A 22,993-nucleotide genomic window follows, 5' to 3' on the forward strand; every position below is an offset into this window, starting at 1 on the left:
TTGCCTGGAGAATTCCATGGACGGAGGAACTTGGTGGGCTACGTCCACGGGTCGCAAAGAGTCGGACACGACTGAGCGACTTCACTTTCACTTACGGGTCCTTGTCAGTGTTCCCGATACGTGTGCGGTCTCCCTTAACTATTGCGGGCGCTCTTTCCTTTCACCTTTCCCAGCCAGACAGCATTTGGCGATGCTGGTGACTGGTTCGGCTTGCGCCCAGGGAGGAGCCGGGAGAAAATCGTGCGCAGCCGCGAAAGGACTTGCAGTGGCGCCTACCAGCCGCTGGGGGCCGCGGGGCTCCGGAATTCTCCCGCCCCCAGAGGTCAGAGGTCACGGGGCCGCGAAGGAGAAGCTCTGCGTCGCGGCTTCCCAGTCCTGGGCAGATGGCGCCGGCGCAGCGTTGTCCTCTTTGCCGCCAGACTTTCTTCTGCGGTCGCGGGCACGTCTACAGTCGCAAGCACCAGCGGCAGCTGAAGGTGGCTTTGGAGCGGCTCCTGCCGCAGGTACGGCCGGGAGGCTGGAGGGGACCATGGACGGCCTGGGGCGGGGCTGTGAAGGCCCGAAAGGGTGGGCTCTGCGGATCCCGCCGGGGTCCTACTTAGCCTGTCCGCCTTGGCATCCTCTCCGCCGCAGGTGGAGGCCGCCCGCAAGGCCGTCCGCGCTGCTCAGGTGGAGCGTTACGTGCCCGAGCACGAGCGATGGTGCTGGTGCCTGTGCTGCGGCTGTGAGGTGCGGAAACACCTGAGCCACGGAAACCTGACCGTTCTGCACGGGGGGCTGCTGGAGCATCTGGCCAGGTCAGCGCCGGGCCCGGAACCGCATACAGCGCTAGTTGTATGATACAGAGGTTGTATAATAGGTTTAGATTAATCTATAAATGAATGGAGGGAGGGTTTAGGGTGGGTGAGAGGAAGAACGTTTTTGTGATTTGATCAGATTGGATGATTCCGTCATCTTGTAGGCATGGCCAACCCTGAGGGGTAGCGGCCTTATGGTCCCAGTGGTCCCAGTGCTGGGGGTGGCCTTGATTGGACAACTGGCTCAATCAAGTTTCCTTCCCATCGCTTCCTCTCAGATTGTCACATTTTTATTGGAAGGGGAAAACTGGAGATCTTGAAACTACTGTTAGTATTCTCTCAGCCTTGCCCAGAGACCCAGGTGTCAGTTTGTATTGTTTATCAAATGCCATGTAATATTCTGTGATCTATCATTGAGATTACTTGTCCTGTCCATTCTCAGTCCAGAGCACAAGAAAGCAACCAACAAATTCTGGTGGGAAAACAAGGCTGAGTTCCAGATGAAAGAGAAGTTTTTGATCTCCCCCCAGGACTTTGCACGGTAAGTCATTCCTTCACATGATGACGTGGCAGAGTGTAGATTCTTTGCATCTGTGTCAGGAGCTTCCTCTACTAATTGGACGGTTTAGAAAGGACTTCATTAGTGACCATTGTCTTTGTAGCACTCATTATTCTAGGCACCATGTTGAACAAAAATGAAATATGACAGAGTCCTTGAAAGGTTTATAATCTAGTTGAAGGGGTGGGATTTACAATGTATTTAGCAAATAGAGAAGTGTATAATAAAAGGTGACCATAGTCAACTGTTTAAATATGTGACAGACTACTAAGTTTCTTTAGAAATAAAACATGCTTTTTATAGAGTGCAAAAAACTGATGCTCACCCAGTACCCACTTTTAATAGTTTTAACTGGCCTTGGAAGGCCCCAACTACCTGGAGTGCAGGAAGCTTGGCAGCACAGAGGGAGTGAGTTGTGACTGCCTCAGGAAGAGGACTCAGGCAGCCTCACATCACCACTTTTATTGGGACTGTATTGAGATTATGGAGAGTGGAACCCAAAGGGATCCCAAAGCCAAAGTTAAGAGAATACATAGTTTATCATTCCTTTCTACTCAGTGTGGAGAATAATGAGGAATTAAGAAGGACTTCCCTGGTGGCTCAGACAGTAAAAGCGTCTGTCTACAATGTGGGAGACCTGGGTTCAATCCCTGGGTTGGGAAGATCCCTGGGAGAAGGAAATGGCAATCCATTCGAGTACTATTGCTTGGAAAATCCCATGAACAGAGGAGCCTGGTAGGCTACAGTCCATGGGGTCGCAAAGAGTCGGACACGACTGAGTGACTTCACCTTCAAGAAGTACTTAAATCCCATCACCTTGTCTTCCCGGTTCTGACCGGGAGGAGATAAGAAAATGAGGCCAGGGACGTCCCTGGAAGACTTTTTAAAAAGTGGTCCACATCAAAAATTAAAAAAAAAAAAAGAAAAACAGGCCACTTACTTGTCACAGCCTGACCCAGCTCTATAGAATTTTTGGTGGATGAATAAAGGGTAGTTAGCAGAAAGGTTATAATTGAGAATTATATGGACAGACTCTCTAAACTTTTTATTTAAATATAGTTTTGATTTTTCAACTTTATAATTTCAAGCTCACACAAGACAAGGCCAGGCCAGGCTTGACTGATTTGACCTGTAAAGATACAAATGAGCCACTTTTAGATTCAGGCAGCTTATTACTTACATAGGCAGTGAAAAGAGTAAGCCCAAAGTGCCAGCTTCCCAGGTTGTCCCACACACCAAAAAGAACCATAGTGATACAAATAGGGCTGGGTGACTGTAGCATGAACTGTGGGATACTGTTGTTGGGGAGCCAAGACTAGGCTGAAGCCACAGGCTTTATATCTGCAGCTCTAATCTGAGAACAGAAAGCCCCCTACCCCATCAGAACTGGGAGTTAATGAAAAACTGTTTTGTAACGACCTCCCGTGAGAGATAAGGAGATGAAAGGGAGATGGCCTCCTAGCAGTTCCTTTCAGACCTCCTGTCCTCTTGTGTTCTGGGAGGATCATGCAGACCTTCTGCCAAGACTTTGATAAGTTGCAGTTCAAGGCTTTGCCTGTCAGGACTGCCAGGGCACCATGGGAGAGCCATTCCCCTATATAAATGTTTTACATAATAAAATTAGGCAAAGACAAATTATCGTGTAACTATTAAATTGATAACAATGACAAAATAATAAGAATTTAACATCTTAAAAAAATTTTTTTTTTTTTGGTTGCTCTGGGTCTTGGTTGCTGCGTGTGTGCTTTCTCTAGTTGTGGACAGTGGGGGGCTACTCCCTAGTTGCAGCTTATAGGCTCCCCAGTGCTGGTTCAGTAGTTGTGGGGCACGAGCTTAGTTGGCTTGCATCATATGGGATCTTCCAGGACCAGGGATTGAACTGGTGTCTCCTGCATTTCAAGATGGATTCTTAACCACTGGACCACCAGGGAAGCCCAGAATTCAAGTAACATTTGAAAACAAAACTCTGTATACCCTTAGAAGGATATTGTCTAAGGACTAAGGAACTGCAAAGAAATCTTGAGCTTTGCTTAGTAGTCTCATTGATAGTAGTACTGATAATATTCAGATACCTTTGTGTATATTGTAGAATAAAAACTACTGCAAATATATCGTCCCAGGTATGGGACAATTTGGACATCAGAAAGGGTAATTGATTTTTTTTTAAAGTGTGGTAATGGTTTTATAGGCTGTTCCTTTTCCCAGGAAATGCATACTGAAAAATTTAGAATTAGTCTCATGTTCTTGGGAGAAGGGAAAAGAGAACTGGAGCCAGTATGGCAGAATGTTAACAGTGAATCTGGGTGAGAGGTACATGGGTGTTCATTGTACTCCTGAGACTTGGTTTCTGGGAGCCTGACACTATTCAGAATCTAGAGAAAAATTATCTACTGAGGATCTTTTCACAACTGGCAGGGACTGGGATTCTGGGGTGACTTGCCCCTTTCCTTTTTAGATTCAAGAAATCCATGGTGAAAAGTCTGGATTCCTATGAGGAAAAAGAGGATGAAGTGATTAAAGAGGTGAGTTAAAGGAAAGGCCTCTGAAGGACCCAGCCCCACCTTCTGGCACCTGTCTAAGTCACCCCTCTCCCACAGATGGCAGCTCAGATCCGCGAGGTGGAGCAAAGCCGGCAGGAGATGGTTCGGTCTGTCTTAGAGGTTGGTTTCCCTCGGAGGAGCCAGAGCAGTATCCAAATCCACTGATTCCTGGTTCTCCCAGGTCCAGCATTTCACCTACCAGCTCTTCTGATGAAAAATTAATGGACTCCATCTGCTTGTCTTGAATTCCCTTCTCTGCCCACCAGGGGGCAGGCCTTATCAGTGGAGAAAATGTGGGCGAGGCTGGGAGGGAGGGAGGTTGCCAGATGGGGCAATATCCTCATCAATTTGTCAATTTGTTTACTTCTGGAGGTGGGGAGCATGGCCTAGGCAAATTCTTAAGCATTCTAGACACATTTATTTTTCCTGAATCAAACTCAGCCTCAGACAGTGCCAGACCCAGAAGAGGGCTCTTCAGCACCTGGAAGCTGGAATGGGACGAGCAGGTAAAAGACTGTTAGGAAACCTCTTACTGGACATTCTCTCTTCGAATGTTCTGTAACTTTGATCAGGACATGGAAACAAATCTCATTCTTGCTGTCCTCATGGCTAAAGGACCTTGTCTGCCAGCCTGGCTCCTGTTTGTCTTTTTCAGCCAAGTAGCCTCCACCTCACAGCAGCCCTCATACTTGGACCTGCCACCAGCCCCCGAGCTCGACTGGATGGAGACAGGACAGCCTCTGACATTCATTGGCCATCAGGTACGATGGGAAATGGCTAGTGCCCCCGCGGTTCCCACGACACCCATCTCCCCTGGCTTTTCTGTGTATTCTGGCCTTTCCTGTGTTTGCAGGCTTTTCCCTCTGGCTGCCCTGTTCCACAGCGTCATGTACTCATTCCTCAGCCTCCATGGTGTCCACACTACCCCCACTGTCACAGAGGAGCGCCAACTCCTACATCATCCCATGCAGAGTCCAGTTCCAGCCCAACAGAGGGACACTTACAGACACCCCACAGGCACCTAACCCCCACACTCCTCTTTCTAGGAACTGTAGACAGACTGTCCCCTCCTTTTTTTCATCTCTCACATTCCCTCAATGAGTATGCCCACCTCCTTTTTTTCATCTCTCGCATTTGCTCAGTGAGTATGCCTTGTCTCCTTATTTCACCTTGGGACAGTCTCTACGCCTGCAATCTTGTGCCAAACATGAGAAAATAACCTCATCACCTGCTATCTTACATCCTATCCTCCAGCCTCCTGCTGTGCTCTTTAGTTTTGAACATGTAATTGCTTTTTTAATTGAAGGATGATTGCTTTATAATACTGTGTTGGTTCCTGCCATACATTATGAATCAGCCATAACTATGTCCCCTCCCTTTTAACTTCCCTCCCACCGTCTTAAATAACACGTCTTCCTTCCCTCCTCTACTTACCCTTACCTTCCTCTTCAGCTCAGATGTCACTTTTTCATGGAAAACTTATAAATGTATGTCATACCATGTAAAAACCTGTGAATGTAATTTGTGTAATTCACACTTAGTTCTCTTCCCCAGTAATATGTATGCTCTGTGAGGAAGGGGTTTTGTTTACTTACCATGTAGTAGGCAGTTTATTTTTGGACATCTCCAGCTTGAGCCCTTGAGTCTGGTGGGGACAAGACTGTCTTTCAATGATTTACTACACTCTGTGAGATTTAACATAAGCCCAATGCAGCGTTAGCAATATGGCAGTGGTTCCATCCACCTCCTGTACAATTTCTTCCTCTAGGCTGAGTATCCTTATCATCTCGTGGCTTTCTTACAATTTTCCCCCCATTTTCCACTACAGGATACACCAGGAATTGGTAACATACACTCAGGTAAGGCCCATGGCAATGTTTCTTAAACCGTAAGAGGTTTTTGAGTTGTAGGTCTTTCACTGGTAGGAGGGTACCCGACACATATGTCAAATGCATCTAACTCAGAAAAGTAACAGACATACGTTTACCTGCTTAGCAGATTTTTTTTACTTTCATATCTAAGGTGTTTTAAAGTTAGTAAATGTTGGGACATGGTAATTCTTATGTGGGTTTTTGTTCAACCTCTGTATTTTTTAAAATACTACTTAATATTTTTATATTAAAGAGAAATAAGAACTATAAGGATATTTCTTTTATAGCAAGAATACATGTAGTTGTGGAGAAGGAAATAAAAATAAGGGTATCAACTAAATAGGATCCTACTACATAGCACAGGGAACTGTATTTAATATCTAAAACTACTTGCAGTTGAGGGTCAGAGTCTTTGTACCTTACATAATGCCCACCATAGCATTAGACCTGCCACAGCCAGACAGCCTCTTTGTGTTTCCACTAAGGGAAAAAATTATTTTGCTTGAAAAATGGAACACCGCAAAACTTTAGCTTAATAAACATGTTTTCAAAAAAAAGAAAAGCATCTGATGAAGAACTTGTATCTTCAGTATATGAAGACCTTTCAAAACTCAATAGGCTTTCCAGGTGGCACTAGTGGTAAAGAACCTGTGTGCCAGTGCAGGAGATTTAAGAGATGGGGTTTGATCCCTGGGTTGGGAAGATCCCCTGCAAGGGTCATGGCAGCTTACGCCAGTATTCTTGCCTGGAAAACCTCATGGACAGAGGAGCCCAGTGAACTACAGTCCAGAGTCAGACACAACTCAAACAACTTAAGCATAGCACAAAACTCAATAAAGGCATATAAGAAGTTGGTCATCAAAATAGCTAAACTATGGACTTATCTGATGCTTCAGTGGTTAAGGCTCTGCATTCAATGCACAGGGTGTGGGTTTGATCCCTGGACAGGGAACGAGTTGACCATGTCACACAGCAAAAAAAAAAAAAAAAGTATGTATGCAGAACTGTTTGGAGAAGGCAATGGCACCCCACTCCAGTACTCTTGCCTGGAGAATCCCATGGACGGAGGAGCCTGGTAGGCTGCAGTCCATGGGGTTGCTGAGGGTCAGACACAACTGACTTTACTTTGACTTTTCACTTTCATGCATTGGAGAAGGAAATGGCAACCCACTCCAGTGTTCTTGCCTGGAGAATCCCAGGGAACGGGGGAGCCTGGTGGGCTGCCATCTATGGGATCATACACAGTCGGACACGACTGAAGCAACTTAGCAGCAGCAGCAGAACTCTTATAGACTGCTGATGAGAATGCAAAATGGCATAACTACTTGGGAAGAGTTTAGCAGTTTAAAAGTTGAAAAAATCGAAACATACCCCAACAAATCTGAACAATTCAAAGAATACTCCACAAGGAAGGAATGACCGATACCTGTAACATACAATCTCAGAATAACTATGCTAAAAGGTAGACAAGAGTACATATTGTATTCCATTTATGCAAAATTATAGAAGAGGCAAACTAATCTATAGCAACAGAACACACATCAGTGGTTGCCTGGGAAAGGGGTATAAAGGAGGTGCGCTAAAAAATAATTTAAAGGGGCACAAGGATACACGGTGTGATTTTACCCCAAACATTTCAAATTGTACACTTTAAATGTGTGCAGTTTGTTATGTCATGCCTCCAATAAGCTTAAGCCGCTCTAATTCCCATGGTCCAGAACTCTTAAGTGTTTTCATTTCTTCTTAAAGGGTCTTCCTTTTCCAGGTGCCACACCCCCCTGGATGGTCCAAGATGAGGACTGTAGTTCTGGGAACCAACAAATAGGACCCTCCTATGAAGAGTTTCTTAAAGAAAGTAAGTTAATACAGGAATGGTGATGGAGGCTTCCTACTCTGTCACTCTTGCTACTCAAATAAAACTGCTCATTGTAGAGGAAAAACAGAAACTGAAGACACTCCCACCAGACAGAGTTGGGGCCAACTTTGACCACAGCTCCAGCACCAGTGCCGGCTGGCTGCCCTCTTTTGGCCGGGTCTGGAATAATGGACGCCGCTGGCAATCCAGGTACCAGCCCAGAGTCAGGACCTCGACCTGATCCCCCCTGTGGAGATCGCACTCTTTGTGCTGCTAAGCTTTCGTTTCTTTTCAGGCATCAATTCAAAACGGAAGCTGCAGCAAGAAACAAACATAAAGGAAAAACACTAATGGCTTCCTGATGTACTTCCAACCACCATAAGGCTCAAAGCCAAGGCAACAAATCTGCTATAAGCTATTATCCTGTAACTGCCTTTCTTAGGAACCAGACAAACCCAGTTATTTGATTTAATAAAGTTTTATTTTTCAAAATGTACAGCTGGTGGGACCTGTTTTAAAAAAGAAAAAAAAAAATCAGAACTATAGACCCTTGTGAAGGGGATGTGTACTTCGTATAGGAGGCCCAGGTTCACGAATCTTCACCAGCTCACCTGTTCATGCATCTTCACCAGCAGCTGGGGCATCTCCACCCTTGGTGTTTCTGGTGTAAATCACTTGAGCTCTGTGCTTTGAAACCAGTTTAATAAGTCCTAGGAAGAGAGAATAAAATTTTCACACAATAGTACTATAAAAACTCAACAAACTAGAAAATGCTTAATTTAAACATGACTTTAGGAGACATGCCTACATTTCTTGGTGATAATCTAATCTGACTCACCCCTTAAAAAGAAGGGACTACTTTAAGGGGTGAGTTACCTACTCTTGGGATGGCTACCCTCACAACACTTTACTGTAATCTGAAAATCACTGTTTCCACTGTTAGGCACTACCAATAGCCTAGATTACATGCTAGAATTGTATTGCTAACCTCCACCTGAAGTGAAGTCGTCCAGTTTTGTCCGACTCTGCATCCCCACGGACTGTAGCCTACCAGGCTCCTCCGTCCATGGGATTTTCCAGGCAAGAATACTGGAGTGGGGTGCCATTTCCTTCTCCAAGATAGGGATCGAACCCAGGTCTCCCGCATTGTAGACAGATGCTTTACCATCTGCGCCACCAGGGAAGTCCACCTACTGCACTTAAAATGGCTAACATGGTCTGCCCAAACTAAGGTGCAAAAAGCATACAAACCAGTACAACACTCCATCCTCTCACCTTTACTAAGGAGTTCCTGAAGGGCTGCTCTGGCCAGGGAACCACGAATCTTCAGTCTCTCAGAGACCACAGCTGGAGTTATAAGCTTATAGTTGGGAACTTCTTTACAGAGTTTGTCATATGTTGCTTTGTCAAACAAGACTAGGTTATTGAGCTTGTCCCGAACTTTGCCTTTGGACCACTTCTGCTCACCAAAAAAAGAAAAAAAAAATCAGTGCTCTCTAAAGAACCAGTATTTCCGTTCTCTGGAACAACCTGACTCAAAGAATTGTTACACGGTTGCAGAGCTATACAAGAGTGGGTCTGTCCTTTGGGCTGCAGAAACCTATAAAATTCAGAACCTGCAAACACTCAGCAAATTAAGGTTGAAATAATTATAGAGCCAAATTCAAAGTAAAAGAGACTTTGGTTACTGCTGAAGGCATTGGAGACACTACTTTGGTGGGAAAACAAACCATCTTTGAGGCTTTCGGATATTGGCTGAGCCCCACTAGCCCAATTAAAGTAGCTCAGTACACACTTTTTCATTTCCGAGTAGCATATACACCCCCGTTCTTTATATGAGTCAAAAGCAAAACGATGATGTGAGTATAAACTCTTAATAACCTGACTCTAAACCCCACAACCTTACAAGCCATTTGCTACAGTATAGGGAAATGAGACTAGACGTCCCCAACATCCCTCACCGTTTGAGGGGCTATACTCCTACCTTCTTTTTGGCCTTGCCCCCAGATTTGTTCACTGGATCTTTGTCTTTCTTGGCCGACTTTCCGGCATCTTTCTTCTTCTTGTCGTCCTTGGGCGGCTGTAGGAGAAAAGCCGGAATGCGGCCAGGTCACAAGGCAGCCCTCCACGCTCCCGCTACTCCTTTGCCCCCAGCCCTGCCCAGACTCCACTACCGGAGCACATGGGGCAAGCTACAGCTCTCCCATCTCCACACGTGGACCGGCAGTTATGTGAGCCCTCCTCTGATGCTGCCCCCAAAGCGCGCCGGCACCGCCCGCTCCCAGAACCACGCCAGCTTCCCCTACACCAAGCTCACCATAGCGAAGCCCGGAGAGCAGCTGCAACCACTGCCGCCTCGCTAAGATGTCGGACAAAAAGGAAATGCGCCCCGCGAGCAAGCCCAGAAACCTCCGGCCGCAGCGATTGCTTCCGGGACAAGGGGCGGAGCCGCGCGGAGGAAGTCCGGAGGCGCAGGTCGGGCTCTGGTCCGGGACTGGCTGCCGGAAGCAGGGTCCGCCTCCGCAACGTCACGCTCTTGGCGTTATCCTTGGCTTTTCGATTTTGCGGCCAGTTGAGAGGCAGTCACGTTTTACACTTTCCTGGCGCTAAGATCCGGTAAAAAGGAAAGGAGAACAATTTTATAGGTCCCGGCAACTAAAGTCCCTATCTTAGTGACACCCAGGCGTGCTCCAAGTGCGCAAGCGCCTCAGCGGGAAGGGAAGCGAGGCCTGGAGCCCCGAGGGCGGGCCCCGTGCTGTGCTTCCGGGGCGGGGCCGGGAGGAAGAGGCCGTATCCTAGTCCGGCAGCCTCGGCGGCAGCTATGGCAATTTTCAGTGTTTATGTGGTGAACAAAGCTGGCGGCCTTATTTACCAGTTGGACAGCTACGCCCCACGGGCCGAGGCTGAGAAAACGTTCAGTTACCCGTTGGATCTGCTGCTTAAGCTGCACGACGAGCGTGTGCTGGTAGCTTTCGGCCAGCGAGACGGCATCCGGGGTAGGTTAGGCTCGGTCCCGGGGCGCGAGGGGAGGTGGTGGGATGGGGAAGCGGGGCCAGGTGCTGCCTTGGTGGGCTGCTGTCTCTGGGCCGGGGGACGGATGAAGTTGGGGGCCAGGTCATTTGTACCGTTGGCGGGATCCGCAGTCTGAGCCTTGGTTGACGGTTAGCTTCGCCATTGCAGTGGGCCACGCAGTGCTGGCTATCAATGGTGTGGACGTGAATGGCAAGTATACGGCCGATGGGAAAGAGGTGCTCGAGTACCTGGGCAACCCTGCTAACTACCCTGTGTCCATTCGATTCGGCCGGCCTCGCCTCACCTCCAATGAGAAGCTCATGCTGGCCTCGATGTTCCACTCGTAAGTCCCACAACTCTTCCTAGATTCTGTCCGTCTACTCTTGGCTCATAGGCTGACTGGATTAGTGTAGTTCTGCGCTCAGAGACTTGCTGACTGGCAGTGCTTACCTTTCTCTAAAAAGTAACATAGTTCCTCAGCTGTGTCCCTCTCTTTGTGACCCCCCTACACCCGCCATGGACTGTAGCCCACCAGACTCCTCTGTCCGTGGAGTTCTCCAGACAAGAATATTGGAATGGGCAGCCATTCTCTTCTCCAGAGGATGTTCCCCACCCAGGGATGGAACCTGGGTCTCCTGCATTGCAAAGGGATTCTTTACCATTTATTTGAGCCACCAGGGACGCCCCATCTACATAAATCCATTCCATAATTGTGGGAGATTTTATTCCTTGGCTAAACCTTTGCTTGTTTTTCTGATTGAGCTTGAGTAGTAGAAGAAAATTCCTATTTATGACCGGGTCAGAGCAATCCTTATTAATTGGCCAGGTGAGGGGAGTCCATCTGGTCATACCAAGAGTGATCTGAACATAACTAAAATTTTTCTTTAAATTTTCTCAGGGCCAGCCAGTTAGAGCATTTGAGGGGAGAAATCCACCAAGGTAACCCAGAACTACTAGACATAGGTAATTGGTCACAAACCCAACAATTAGATTGAACTAGCATAGGATCATACCTATGATAGAAAAACATTTGATTTGTGTGCCAAGGTTCACGAAGTCAAGAAAATATTATAAATGATTGTACAAGTCGTGTCAAGGATTTTGGACAAGTTGTCCACCTCCAATGTCTTCTATTCTTGCTGTGAGTGTAGGGTCCCATCAGCCTTCTCTGCCTCCTCCTAAATCATCAGTTCTGTGTCATGTGAAGAATTGATCCAGTATGACTAGGCTTTAGGTAACGCTGGCAGTGGTGTGATTTTATTTGCCTAAGTCACCTTCTCCTTCCTGAGTTTTAATGTGTTCATCTTTAAAGTAAGGTGATTAAATGATCTTTAAGATCCTTTCCTGCTGTCAGTTGTATTACAAGATGGGTTGGATATGCATACCCAGCTGGTGGGTAAACATGGCAAGTAATCCCAGAGTGTTAATTTTACCCAAAGTTTTCAATGTACTATGTTTTGTAGCAAAGTGTGAATGTAAAATACATGCAGAATTCAAATGGATTCTTATGAAATTTTGATATTGCTGCTTCTATTTCAAGCTGTAATTTAAGTGTTCAGAACATAAGGGTCACCTTGGTGGAAAAGTTTGAGAAGCACTCCTTCCTTATAGCATTGAGGTGCATTCCCAACTTTGCCTTTCTTGCAAATAGGCTGTTCGCAATCGGCTCCCAGCTGTCTCCTGAACAGGGCAGCTCAGGCATTGAGATGCTGGAGACAGATACATTCAAACTGCACTGCTTCCAGACACTGACAGGTACGCACTTCCAGACAGGCCAGAGGCATGCGATGGGTCTGGTTGGAGGAAGGCATTGACCAAAGTTGGCTCTGGTAACCAAGGGGGTGGTGGTTAACCTTTTCTGGGACAAGTGCACAGTTATTTGTTTTGTGAATCTAAAGCCAATATTTAATCTTGCCGCCAGTTTTGTCTATGTTCAGCCCTCGTCATCCTGTGCGCAGATAAACTCACCTTAGTGTTCTCTCGTGTTGCACACATTTTGGAAGGTGTAAGTGTTGTTCCAAAATGAAACTGGAATGCCAGTTGAAAATGGCCTTTGGATCCTGAGTGGCATGTCCTCACTTCGTGAAGGCAGAGCACTGAAAACTGCCTGAATTTGTTCCCTGCCTGGCGCTTTCTGCTGAGGGACACCCAGGCCAGAGCTAGAACCCAAAGCCTAGTCAGTCAGTCAGCTGGGTGGTGCTATAAAGTCATCTCACTTCTCTGCTGTCACCTGTAGATTCAAAGTCTTGCTTTTCATGCTTTATGAGGCAATAAGGATAAAGTAAAAGTGACCATATAAAGTACTGTACAAACAGGACAATATTATTTGCTGATTCTTTACCCTTTGGTAATCATTCCCGGTCCCTCTCCAGGGATAAAGTTTGTGGTGCTGGCGGATCCTAGGCAGGCTGGGATAGATTCTCTTCTCCGAAAAATTTATGAGATTTATTCAGATTTTGCCCTGAAGAATCCATTTTACTCCCTGGAAATGCCCATCAGGTAAGCGGTCCCAGTCTGTAGATTCTAGTCAAGCCTCCTTGTTTCCTCTCCCTGTATTTTCTTCCCCAATGTTATTCTGAAGTGTAATAGAATTATTTAAAAATAAAACAAAAGTAACTAGCCTTTCACTTACTTATTCTTCGAGAAAGCAAGGAATTTCCCTGAGGTTCATGGCCTTCAAGCGGAGTTTCTACTGGCTCTGCCTCTGTACTCACGGTGGGGAGAGAGCCAGGCCTAACACCTTGTCCTTACTTGTGCCTCCTGGGCCTGGCCTAGGTGTGAACTGTTTGACCAGAACCTGAAGTTAGCCCTGGAGGTGGCAGAGAAGGCTGGAACCTTTGGACCTGGGTCTTAGGCTCAACCTGCAGTGGACCCCACCAAATTCTTAAGAGATCCTACAGCAGGAATCCTGCGGTTTCCACTTTGATGGAGATCCCGGCAGCATTGTTATTGCACTTGAAAATGGGAGGATGCTGAGCCTGATGATGTGTTCTGATCCCAAGCCTTAATACCATTCTCTCTTTCCTCCTATATCTATCATGGTCCTACTTCCCAACTCTATACAAATTATTTATAGGAGGTAGGCCCATAAATGTTGTAATAAACATTCCTTTGAGTTCAGTGTTTGCTATCCTAATTGATGGTTTGGGGGAGAAAGCCTCAGAAGGGGAAACAGGAATGATAAGGGAATTTAAGGAAGCTGAGATAGTGTGTTCCAGTAGAAAACAAAACAAATAAATATTCATTAAGTGAATGAATGAACATGGGACTTTGAAGCAGGAGCCTTGGATTGCCACTGACTTCCTGGGTGGTGTAGTGATGATGATAATGAAAACAATGATGGAACATTTATCAAGGGCTCACAGCCAGGCTTTCCTGCTTTATCTCACTGCATTCTCTCCCTTAGCTCAGGATGTTCATCCTGTTTGTGTTACAGATGAGATTTAGCAAAGTACAAACTCTCTGCTTTGAAGTCTCAAAGCTAGTTACCAGCAGACCTTGAACCTAGACTTTCTGACTATACTGTTGCCTCCTTCCAGCAAGTTATTTAAACTGCCTGACACCCAGTAGCATCACCTCTAAAATGTTCATTGAATTCTGCAGTATGAAGTTGAAGGCAGAAGAGGCAGGAGCTTAAAGGAGTCCATTTACCCTTCAGCTTTCCCATTCCAGGGGAATGAAGTCTCTCGTGGGGTAGAGAATGCAGATTATTTCCCAAAGGAAAGCTATCTCTGGCTTGTATTACACCTTTTGAAAGAATGATTCACTGACAAGGTTAGTATCAAATCTAGTTTTAATTCTCTATAACAAATCTTTCTACCCTCCCACCTATTGTACCCTTTGTATTGGTGAGAGTGACCCTTTGGCCCTAGAGTCCAAGGTATTGGCAGGAGCAGTTGCCCCCCTGCTGAGGCCTTCTGGCAGAAGTCTTGGGCCATGGCTGCCCAGCTGCTGCAGGCAGGAGATGCCTCACCTCAGGTGAGGAGGGTGAGATGGAGACAGGATGGGGTTCAGGAGAGGGAGAAGGGTATAGGAGACACCCTAAGTGCAGGGGCTTCCTATTTGAAGGCAGGAAATAGGAGCTAATGGAGTCCAAGAACAAAGGTTGTCCTTTAAATAGAGATGAGATGAGCTGGGACCTCATTAACTACTGATAACTTCTAGTGCCACGTAGATAAGGAAAAAGGAGCAGAAAGGGAAAGTCAAAGGTGTTAGTTAAGACGGCCCCCTCCCTCCTTTTCCTCCCTGCCCCCACGGAGGGGAAAGGCCCCAAGTAGGACAGGATGCTCTGAGCCTGCACTGTCTTCACTCAGCCTTCTTGGGCACTCGGCCCATCTTGGTGCGGATGTTTCGTAGAAGGAAGAAGGCACCTGTGCTGGCTGCACAGATCACCTCAGCCACCCAGAAGGCAGTGCTCCAACTGTAATGTTTGGCAATGGTGCTGAAGGGCAACCCAGCCAGAAAGCCGCCCACTGTCAGGGAGGAGAAGAGCCCGTGTCACTGTGAGGCTGGAGCCAGAGAGGCTTAATCCAGCCCCTCGCTGGCCTGAGTGCAAGGCATCAATGGGGGTATCACTTACCATTGGCCATGAGTCCCACAATGGCATGGGAGGTGCCACACAAGTTGGGAGGGGCGCACTCATTGGCTATAACTCCAAATAAGGCAATGGGACCATAAGAGGAGAAACCAAACACAGCTCCCAACACCAGGATCCAGAGCTGTAAGGGCAGCGCAGGGTGGCAATTAGAGTCTGAGAAAGACTGCTACCTACCTGCCCCTGCCACAGGAGAGAGTGCTTGGCCCCGGGATCAAACAGTTGTAACAAGGAGAGAGTGGCTCCCACACACAGACCACTTCCCAGTACAACTGACTACAGGATTGGAGGAGCAGGGGCCACACTGAACCAACCTGGGGGGCTGTGTGGGTAGGTGAGGGAGGTACAGAAGCCATCCCTCCTGAGTTAGATGCTGTCCCCTCAAGATTTGTGCAAGCCAGATTGGCTAGGGATGAGGCAGAGCGAGGTAGGATAAAGGTGAGACACACCAAGAGGAAAACCAGAGATAAAGATGGAGCACCTCGTTCTCTGTAAAGCCTGTGAGCTCAGCAAGAGGGTGAAGAGCCGGAGTCCAGAAAGCAATATCCTAGAGGAGCACAGAGAGGAGAAGAAACCAGGCCCAGAGTCAAGGAGGGGCACCAGAGCACAGAAGAGGGGAACTGAGGTATGAACAGCTGAAAAGGACAGTCCGAGAAAGGCCAGGGAGAGGGAGACAGTGGCCCTTGCTTTCTCATCCTTGTCCCTGCTGTGAACCAGGCCCTCTTTATTTACCTTGGGGGAGTCACTGGTCACAGTGGCCCGGAAGAGGTACATGGACGCCGTCATGCCAGCCATCATGAACAGCAGCAGGCCATGGCGGGGATTCCCGTAGATGGACAGCCCTGCCTGTGGGCACAGTCCTGGCAACGTCAGGCCCCAGGAGCAGCAGAGAACCCCCACCCCTGGACTCTGACACAGCAGGCCGCTGCTGACTGGTCTTTGGCAATCCCACTGCAGTTCTTGGCCCAGGGCAGCTCTGGGAGGCCCTGGGACCTGCTTATTATGTTCTGAGGCCAAACTCCACAACATCCCTTCCTCCACCTGGGGCAGGCTCGAGGACATGGGCTGGCAGGCTGCACCCAGTTTTCCTGGGGCTGTGGAGAAGCTAGGTGGAGAGAAATGCTGGTTCTCCTTGACATCAGTTAGCTTCATCTCCACATTCTTAACGAAGAAAAAATATCCTGGAAACATTCCCACCTCAGCCAGCCTAAACAGCATGCCAAGCTGCATGTGCCCCAGGGCTCCCACTTCTGGTGTCCCAGTCATGCTGGGAAGATTTAAAGGGACCCTCCTCCTTCCTGTCCCTTCTGCCCACTCACCTTGGCCATGGCCCGGTCTGACAGGTAGCCAGCTGCGATGCTGCCTACAAGGCCCCCAACCTCCAGGGCACTCATGTAGGAGCTACCTGCAGTGAGGAGTTGCAGTGGGAAGAGGGAAAGGAAGGGTGGAAGGGTGTTACACCTTGGGGTTGTCCCAGACTGGCTTAAACCCAGAGAGGCACAGGGTCCCCAGGAGTGACTGACTAGAGCTGCCTGAGTAGTCTCTGGCCTCAGGACAGAGGCGGGGGGATAAAGGGAACTGGGCCTGAATTCCCCATCCGCTGCACTGGCTCCTGCTCCCTAGGCCTGCCCCATCCCAACACTCAGCTCACCCACGAGGGCAGACTGTCCTCTCTCCTGGATGAGGAAGAACTGGCCCCAGTCAGTACAGCACGTCTTTACTCCAAACACCACAAGGTAGCCGGTGGAGAGCACCCACAGGTAAGGGGTCAGCAGCAGCTCCTGTAAGGTACTCTCCTCCTTCGAGGAGTCTGGGGGTGGGAGGAGGCCAGGCCTCAGACTCTGCTCCAGCTGCCCGGCCCCCCTCAAGCCCCCACCACTCATTAACTAGCCACAGGGACAGAGTCCATCCACATAGACAAGGATCAGCACAAAGGTACCCCCTCACCTACCGTTCTGCCCTCTCCCCTCCACGGCAAGTCTCAACCAATGAACGAGAATGTGAGAACCAGTGAGGATGGAGGAGGTACCCAAGACACTTAAGCTTAGGATGCTGTCCACACAAGGAACTGGCTTTGTTACCAGGAAGGACCAGGCTATAACATGAGTCACAGCATTTGTTGGCTCTGCCACTTGGCTGGTACTGCTGTCTCTCAGGATAGAGTTTTACTCCCCAGTACTCCTGCCTGGAAAATCTCATGGACGGAGGAGCCTGGTGCGCTGCAGCCCATGGGTCACTAAGAGTTGGACACGACTGAGCGACTTCACTTTCACTTTTCACTTTCATGTATTGGAGAAGGAAATGGCAACCCACTCCAGTGTTCTTGCCTGGAGAACCCCAGGGACGGCGGAGCCTGGTGGGCTGCATCGTCCAGTCTATGGGGTCACATAGAGTCGGACACGACTGAAGCAACTTAGCAGCAGCAGCACCCACTCCATCACCATCCCTCCCCTGACATCCATTGGCTAGCACAGGGCCAAGCATACAGCCATCTTCAGTGAGAGTCTGCCAGGTGAATGATACAGGTTCCCAGAGGTTGGCTTCGGTGGGTACTCACCCTTCTTGCCCTTGGAGGGGGTGGGGTCCAGGTTTTGGAGGCCAACATCAGCAGGTTCATTGCGGATGAGCAGGAGACAGAGGAAAGAGACGGCTACACACAGTGCCCCAGACAGGGCCAGCGCGGTGCGCCAGCTGTAACTCCGGGCAAGGATGGTTGCCAGAATGGGGCCCAGCCCTCCAGCCAGGTTCATGCTGGTTGATAGGATGGCCCACCAAGTCCCGAACTGAGATGGCTCAAACCACTGTGGGGCAGAGAGGAACACAGTAGGTGCCCAGACCCCAGTCCATTCAGAAGGTGGGGTCAGGTGGGACAGACCCAGGAGCTCACATTACAGGAAGGAGGGAGAGGGCGCTTCTACTTGGCAAGGCCAATTCCCTCATCTGCCACCTGATCCCACCATGTTCGGCCTCCTAAAATATCTTGACAAGCAACAGGAGCTGGGCTGAAACTCCTGAGGAACCTGCTCTGGGGTGGAGGTGCCGGCGCGCCCATGTGGTCTTTAGGTGTCCTCTTTGCCAATCTGAACCGGCTCCTCGGAAGCAGACACTCACCTTCCGCAGAACCTTGCCACATGGGGGCCAGCCCAGCCCCTGTGCCAGGCCATTGAGGAACCAGAGAGCAGCGAAGACAGGCACTGTGGAGCTCCAGGAAAAGACTACGTTGACCAGGCCGACCAGGAGGAGCCCAGAAGAGAAGAGCCAGCGAGCACTCATCTGGTCAGAAAGCACCCCGCTCACAAACTTGCTGATGGCGTAGGCAGCGGACTGGCTGCTCGTGATGAGCCCTGCAGAGGAGGAGAGCAGGGAGCAGGACACCTGGGGGGTTAGGGGAGGGCCAAAGGCACAAGAGGGTGGAGGACGTCATGGGGTCAGGTGTGCAGAGGTGCCTGGCAGGGAGAGACAGGTTCCTTCCAAGAGGAAGGATTCCTGACATTCATTCATGGTGCCAGGCTGTTCCTTCAGTCTCTTCATTAGCATTAGCCCCAGGCTGACCCATGACTTTTCAGCCTCTTGGAGAGTCCTAGCAGCAGCTGTCGGGGGGCAGGCCAGCCCTTCTCCCTGTGATTCTCATATACCTGATTTCCCCCTCAGGGCCTCTGGCAGTTCTGTTGCCCCATCTCTGAACATGGGGCAAAGGCTTAGAATCGGAGTCAAGGACCTTATTCTTCCTGAAGGGCTAGCTTGCTAGACCACATGGAGTCCTTGTGCCAACTCACTGGTTTCCAGTGCTCACAATGTCAGCAGCCAGCACTCACCCTGTGGTCTAAGCCTGCACCCACAGAGATGCAGAAACTGCTCAGAATCCCCTTGACACACAGTGTCTCTGGGACACCTGTTGGTCACAGGCACACATGCACACACACATGAGAAACGCAGCCGTCAGACATGCACAGACCATACCCACTGTCCTTTACCTGTGCCCACTGACATGGATCTCAGAGCTTCCTCATCCTGCACATGCACTGTCCCTTGGCCTCAGCTGTGCAGACAATCCACACACGTTCCGTGCCTATACCCACCACACTGCACACTCAGCTTGTCCTGCTGGTCCTGTGTTCCTGAGCCCATCACCCTGCCCTGCCAGGACTCACCCAAGTCATCTTTGTCCAGAGGGATCTCCTCCACCAACGATGGCATGACAAAGGAGAAGGTCTTGCGGTTGTAGTAGTACAGGCTGTAGCCTCCAAACATGGCCGAGAAGATCACGGTTCGGTAATAGCCGTAGCCTCGGGCTGCCATGGTGGCAAGGAGCAGGCCCTACTGGCTGGGACACAGAGTCTCTGACCACGGCTGGGGCTGGCGGGCTCTCAGTGCCTGGTCTGCTGAGTTAGGCTTTTTCTGTTCCCTCCTCCACCCAGCCTCCCCGGCTCCCTTTATAGCCTCCTTCTGGACAATCATTAAGCCTGGGGCGGCTCCTAGGGAACCCGGTGTCCTGAGGGAGACAAGAAAATAGGAGATACTGACGCCCAAGCTGTGGGGGCTGGAGGGGGTTCGGGAGGGAAGGCAGTGTCCCTGACCTGGGCCAGCACCCGGTGTCCCCAGGATTTCTTTCACGGCGCTTCCGCCTCCGCGAGCCTATGAGACCAGCGGTGATTAAAGACTTAGCCTAATTACTTTTGTCTCCTTGCGCCCAGGGGAGGCAGGGGTGGGATGATCCAGCCGGCTTCCTCAGCCACTTACCTCATTCATTCAGGGAAAGTTTATTGAGGGATTACTGGTTGCGAGGCACTGCACTAGGTGCTGGGTTAGTTTCTACACATACACATTCAATCAACATACACATTCAATCAGACACGAACTCCAAACAACCTCTCTTCCTAGTCTTCCACAGCTGACTTCAAGCCCTTAACTCCCGATGCTTCTTGGCACACGATGGGGCGTAACTGTTTATTGATAGTTGCAGAACTGTAAGCAAGGGAAGGCAGGAGAAACTCCCCAGCTCAAGACACACTGTCACATCGAAAGCCCTGCTAGGGGCTGAGGTCTGATCGCCTTTACCCTTGACGTCAGTATGGGCTCCGGTCTGGCAGGCTGGGGCTTCAGGGACTGTGACTGGACAGCCCGTGGGCGGGAAGGTGCAGCGGCGGACTCCCGGCGCAGTGCCCAAGCGCCCCGCTTCCCAGGGCCCCGGCAATACGTCCCCAGCTTTTCGGCTCGGTGGGGAAAGCAACCGGAGCAGAAGGCGTGGGCGCAAGCGGAGCAGTTGGCCGCTCGGAGGCCCCAGAGGCCCCTCGCTTCGGGGGCCGAGTCGCTCGGCCTGACCGGGTGGAACCGAGCGGTAAGAAGGGGAAGGAGGGACAGAGGCGGCGTGCTCTCGGCACCTGCCCAGCCCCGTGTCCTCAAGCTACCCAGGACACCCGACTGCGGCTGGGAATGGACGAGGGCCCGAGTGCCGGGGCTGGAGTGGTGCGGGGACCCCAGGACTCGTGTAACACAAAGGAGCCGGCGCGGACTGCTCCCAGACAGCGCTTTGGCGGCCCCTCGACCCAGCGAGTGCCCCCACCCTTGAACCGGCAGCCGCAGAAACAGCTCCGGGCGGGGTAGAAAGCTGGGCCTCCGACGAAAGAGCCGCAACACCTGAGACTCGCGCGCCAGTCCCGCCCTCAGGAGACGCCCCTCGCCCCCACACCGCCCCCTACCTGAACGGAGGTGGGAGCCGGAGTAGCAAGGGGCGGGGCCGGCCGGGCCTGTAGGGCGCATGCGCGCGCGCCCTGACTGGGGCGGGGCCTCCGCCTGCGACTTGCGGTCCTGAGAGTCGATCCTGCTCTAATGGTTTAGGTTTAATCTTGCGGGTCACCCTGGTCCTCGGATGAGGACAGCGCCGCTTAGGGGCTGGAGTCGTATGTTCCCTTCTTAACTGATCGGCTTCGAGAAACCATTTTTTAGTAAGTGCCTCCGGCTACCAGTCACTGTTTTCACGGTCTGGGAGATGTCTTGTGTTTTCTGTAAAAATTAGTGCAGGCCTCAGTAAGCACAATTTGAAGATTTATCTTGTGGTCAGATTGTTGGGGACATAGTTAAAATAGCTGGAGTGTTTAAAGTGTGGACCCTGAGTAAAGCTTAAATTCGAATTCCGGACGCACTACTTGGATCAGCGTGTCCCTGGGTAATTAATAATCTGTATGAGCCCCAGTTTCTTACCAACCTCATAGGGTGATTGTGAGGGTTGAACAGATTTAGAGCTCCGAAAATTTAGATAATTGCTTTCACCGAGTATATTAAAGAATTGCTGAAATTATTTTAAGTGCTTCAAAGTTGAGAGTAAAGCTGTGCTGTGTTTTGTTTTTAAATCTATTATCTATTTTTTGGCTGCTCTGGGTCTTCAGTTGCTGTGGGCTTTCTCTAGTTGTGGTGAGCGGGGTCTGCTCTCTCATTTTGGTGTGCCGCTTCTCATTGCCCTGGCTTTGCTTGTTGCTAAGCATGGGCTCTAGGGTGCATGGATTCAGTAGTTGTGGCGCACACAGGTTGCTCCATGACATGTGGGATCCGCCTGGACCAGGGGTCGAATCCGTGTCCCCTGCACTGGCAGGTGGATTCTTAACCCACTGGACCACTAGGGAAGTCCCAAGAGTAAAGCTCTTTTAGAGTAATGTTAAAAACACAGCAGCAGGTCCAAAATTGAGTTGCTTACCTAAGCCCCAGATCACCAAAGGGAGACTTCATTACAGTTTTGCCTCTCCCACAAATGGAATCTTAAATAAGTTAATCAGTAGTTGCCTGATCAGTACTAGTTATGTCATCTACCTGACAGATCCTCTACCGTTCCCTAAAGGAAAGTAACCTGGTAATAACCAATCTGCCTTTTGCCTAGTTTAATTTCTTGTTCCTTCTACCTATAAAAGCCTTTCATTTTTTACAGTTCCTCAGAGTGCCTTTCCAAGTGCTAGACTGGATGTGTCCTGATTTATAAATTGTTGAATGAAGTCAATAAGATCTTTAGAATTTACTCAGTTGAATTTTGTTTTTTAACAGCAGAAAAATGATCAGGAAAGGGAGGAGGTGGAGGAGAGGCAAGATAAGATAGGACAATTGGTGCCTGAACTTGATTAACTGAACAGATATCTACTGAGCCAGAGCCTAGTGTGTATCAGGCACTGTGCTTTCATGAGGTAGAGCCCAGGGCCAGGAAAACGATTGTCTCCAAAACCAAGCCATATCAGAATCCGTATTTCACCTAGCAGACAGGGAGCCATTGTTCCCCCCTCACTTATTGTTAAGGTATAAAATACAAAAGGTATGAAAACAAAAAAAAAACTGCAAATCTTAAGTGTACAGCTCAATGTTTTGTGTTTTAAAAACATACGTTAATGCCCTTATAACTACTGCTTAGATTAAGTTAACTTTCAAACCAGTGTTCAAACCAATAGAAAAATTGTAAGAATACCCTTCACCTCTCAAATGTTAAATTTTTTGCTATGTTTTGAAAATCTCTGTATAATTATACATGTGTTTGTTGTTGAATCATTTGAAAGTTAGTTGAAGGCATTGTGAACTTTCACCCCTCTGTATTTTAGCTTGTATTGCCCTAAGAACAAGGGCATTCTCCTATATAACTAACTACAATTCTCACATTCAAAAAATGTTTTTGTTAATATATAGTCCATATTTAAATGTCTCCAATTTTTCCAAAGATGTCTTTTAGAGCTTTTTTAAAATCCAGAATCCAATCAAGGATTATATTGTTGCATGTCAGTCAGTCAGTACA

At 49.1% G+C, this 22,993-nt stretch overlaps 4 protein-coding genes across 12 annotated transcripts; 2 read left to right on the top strand and 2 right to left on the bottom strand.

The window, feature by feature from the left end:
* The first annotated feature begins 314 nt into the window (after positions 1-314).
* On the top strand, positions 315-8,118 carry CENATAC (centrosomal AT-AC splicing factor). The gene is made up of 11 exons (XM_069553725.1): positions 315-503; positions 634-797; positions 1,240-1,338; positions 3,812-3,878; positions 3,954-4,016; positions 4,338-4,402; positions 4,552-4,657; positions 5,725-5,755; positions 7,533-7,622; positions 7,700-7,832; positions 7,918-8,118. The coding sequence occupies exons 1-11, from the start codon at positions 384-386 to the stop codon at positions 7,982-7,984; spliced, it is 1,005 nt and encodes a 334-aa protein (XP_069409826.1). The 5' UTR covers positions 315-383; the 3' UTR covers positions 7,985-8,118.
* Positions 8,100-10,392, bottom strand: RPS25 (ribosomal protein S25). The gene is made up of 5 exons (XM_069553727.1): positions 9,940-10,392; positions 9,607-9,702; positions 8,898-9,081; positions 8,234-8,332; positions 8,100-8,131 (listed from the first exon to the last, which is right to left on the bottom strand). Exons 1-4 carry the CDS (start codon positions 9,940-9,942, stop codon positions 8,238-8,240), a joined length of 378 nt encoding a protein of 125 aa, XP_069409828.1. The 5' UTR covers positions 9,943-10,392; the 3' UTR covers positions 8,100-8,131; positions 8,234-8,237.
* Positions 10,054-13,754, top strand: TRAPPC4 (trafficking protein particle complex subunit 4). Its single transcript, XM_069553726.1, has 5 exons — positions 10,054-10,618; positions 10,803-10,977; positions 12,286-12,389; positions 13,007-13,133; positions 13,410-13,754. Exons 1-5 carry the CDS (start codon positions 10,444-10,446, stop codon positions 13,486-13,488), a joined length of 660 nt encoding a protein of 219 aa, XP_069409827.1. The 5' UTR covers positions 10,054-10,443; the 3' UTR covers positions 13,489-13,754.
* Positions 13,755-14,409: 655 nt separating this feature from the next.
* Positions 14,410-21,122, bottom strand: SLC37A4 (solute carrier family 37 member 4). Of its 9 annotated transcripts, XM_069553723.1 has the most exons (11): positions 20,928-20,977; positions 19,969-20,171; positions 19,806-19,863; positions 19,380-19,720; positions 18,340-18,572; positions 17,786-18,029; positions 16,880-17,038; positions 16,548-16,633; positions 15,961-16,074; positions 15,214-15,352; positions 14,410-15,106 (listed from the first exon to the last, which is right to left on the bottom strand). In XM_069553723.1, the coding sequence occupies exons 4-11, from the start codon at positions 19,525-19,527 to the stop codon at positions 14,940-14,942; spliced, it is 1,290 nt and encodes a 429-aa protein (XP_069409824.1). In that variant the 5' UTR covers positions 19,528-19,720; positions 19,806-19,863; positions 19,969-20,171; positions 20,928-20,977; the 3' UTR covers positions 14,410-14,939. The 9 variants fall into 9 exon arrangements, 8 of the variants coding, with proteins under 8 accessions (XP_069409824.1, XP_069409823.1, XP_069409825.1 ...); XM_069553722.1 differs by lacking the exon at positions 19,969-20,171 and having other exon boundaries at positions 20,928-20,984; XM_069553724.1 differs by lacking the exon at positions 19,806-19,863.
* Positions 21,123-22,993: the final 1,871 nt, after the last annotated feature.

Source organism: Ovis canadensis, chromosome 15 (genome assembly GCF_042477335.2).
Source record: "Ovis canadensis isolate MfBH-ARS-UI-01 breed Bighorn chromosome 15, ARS-UI_OviCan_v2, whole genome shotgun sequence".
Classification (NCBI taxonomy): Eukaryota; Metazoa; Chordata; class Mammalia; order Artiodactyla; family Bovidae; genus Ovis; species Ovis canadensis.

Bases quoted from the DNA above. Each gene is read 5' to 3' on its own strand.
- CENATAC (XM_069553725.1), top strand. From the start codon at position 384: ATGGCGCCGGCGCAGCGTTGTCCTCTTTGCCGCCAGACTTTCTTCTGC. The intron at 504-633 runs GTACGGCCGGGA...TCTCCGCCGCAG, and splicing joins TGGAGCGGCTCCTGCCGCAG to GTGGAGGCCGCCCGCAAGGC. The intron at 3,879-3,953 runs GTGAGTTAAAGG...CCTCTCCCACAG, and splicing joins AGGATGAAGTGATTAAAGAG to ATGGCAGCTCAGATCCGCGA.
- RPS25 (XM_069553727.1), bottom strand. The intron at 9,082-9,606 runs GTAGGAGTATAG...TTTGGTGAGCAG, and splicing joins GGGGCAAGGCCAAAAAGAAG to AAGTGGTCCAAAGGCAAAGT. The intron at 8,333-8,897 runs GTGAGAGGATGG...CTCTCTTCCTAG, and splicing joins TCAGGAACTCCTTAGTAAAG to GACTTATTAAACTGGTTTCA.
- TRAPPC4 (XM_069553726.1), top strand. From the start codon at position 10,444: ATGGCAATTTTCAGTGTTTATGTGGTGAACAAAGCTGGCGGCCTTATT. The intron at 10,619-10,802 runs GTAGGTTAGGCT...TCGCCATTGCAG, and splicing joins CCAGCGAGACGGCATCCGGG to TGGGCCACGCAGTGCTGGCT. The intron at 12,390-13,006 runs GTACGCACTTCC...GTCCCTCTCCAG, and splicing joins CTGCTTCCAGACACTGACAG to GGATAAAGTTTGTGGTGCTG.
- SLC37A4 (XM_069553716.1), bottom strand. From the start codon at position 19,527: ATGGCAGCCCGAGGCTACGGCTATTACCGAACCGTGATCTTCTCGGCC. The intron at 16,075-16,547 runs GTGAGTGGGCAG...CTGTGCCCACAG, and splicing joins CAGACCGGGCCATGGCCAAG to GCAGGGCTGTCCATCTACGG. The intron at 15,107-15,213 runs GTAAGTGATACC...CCTCCCTGACAG, and splicing joins TGTGGGACTCATGGCCAATG to TGGGCGGCTTTCTGGCTGGG.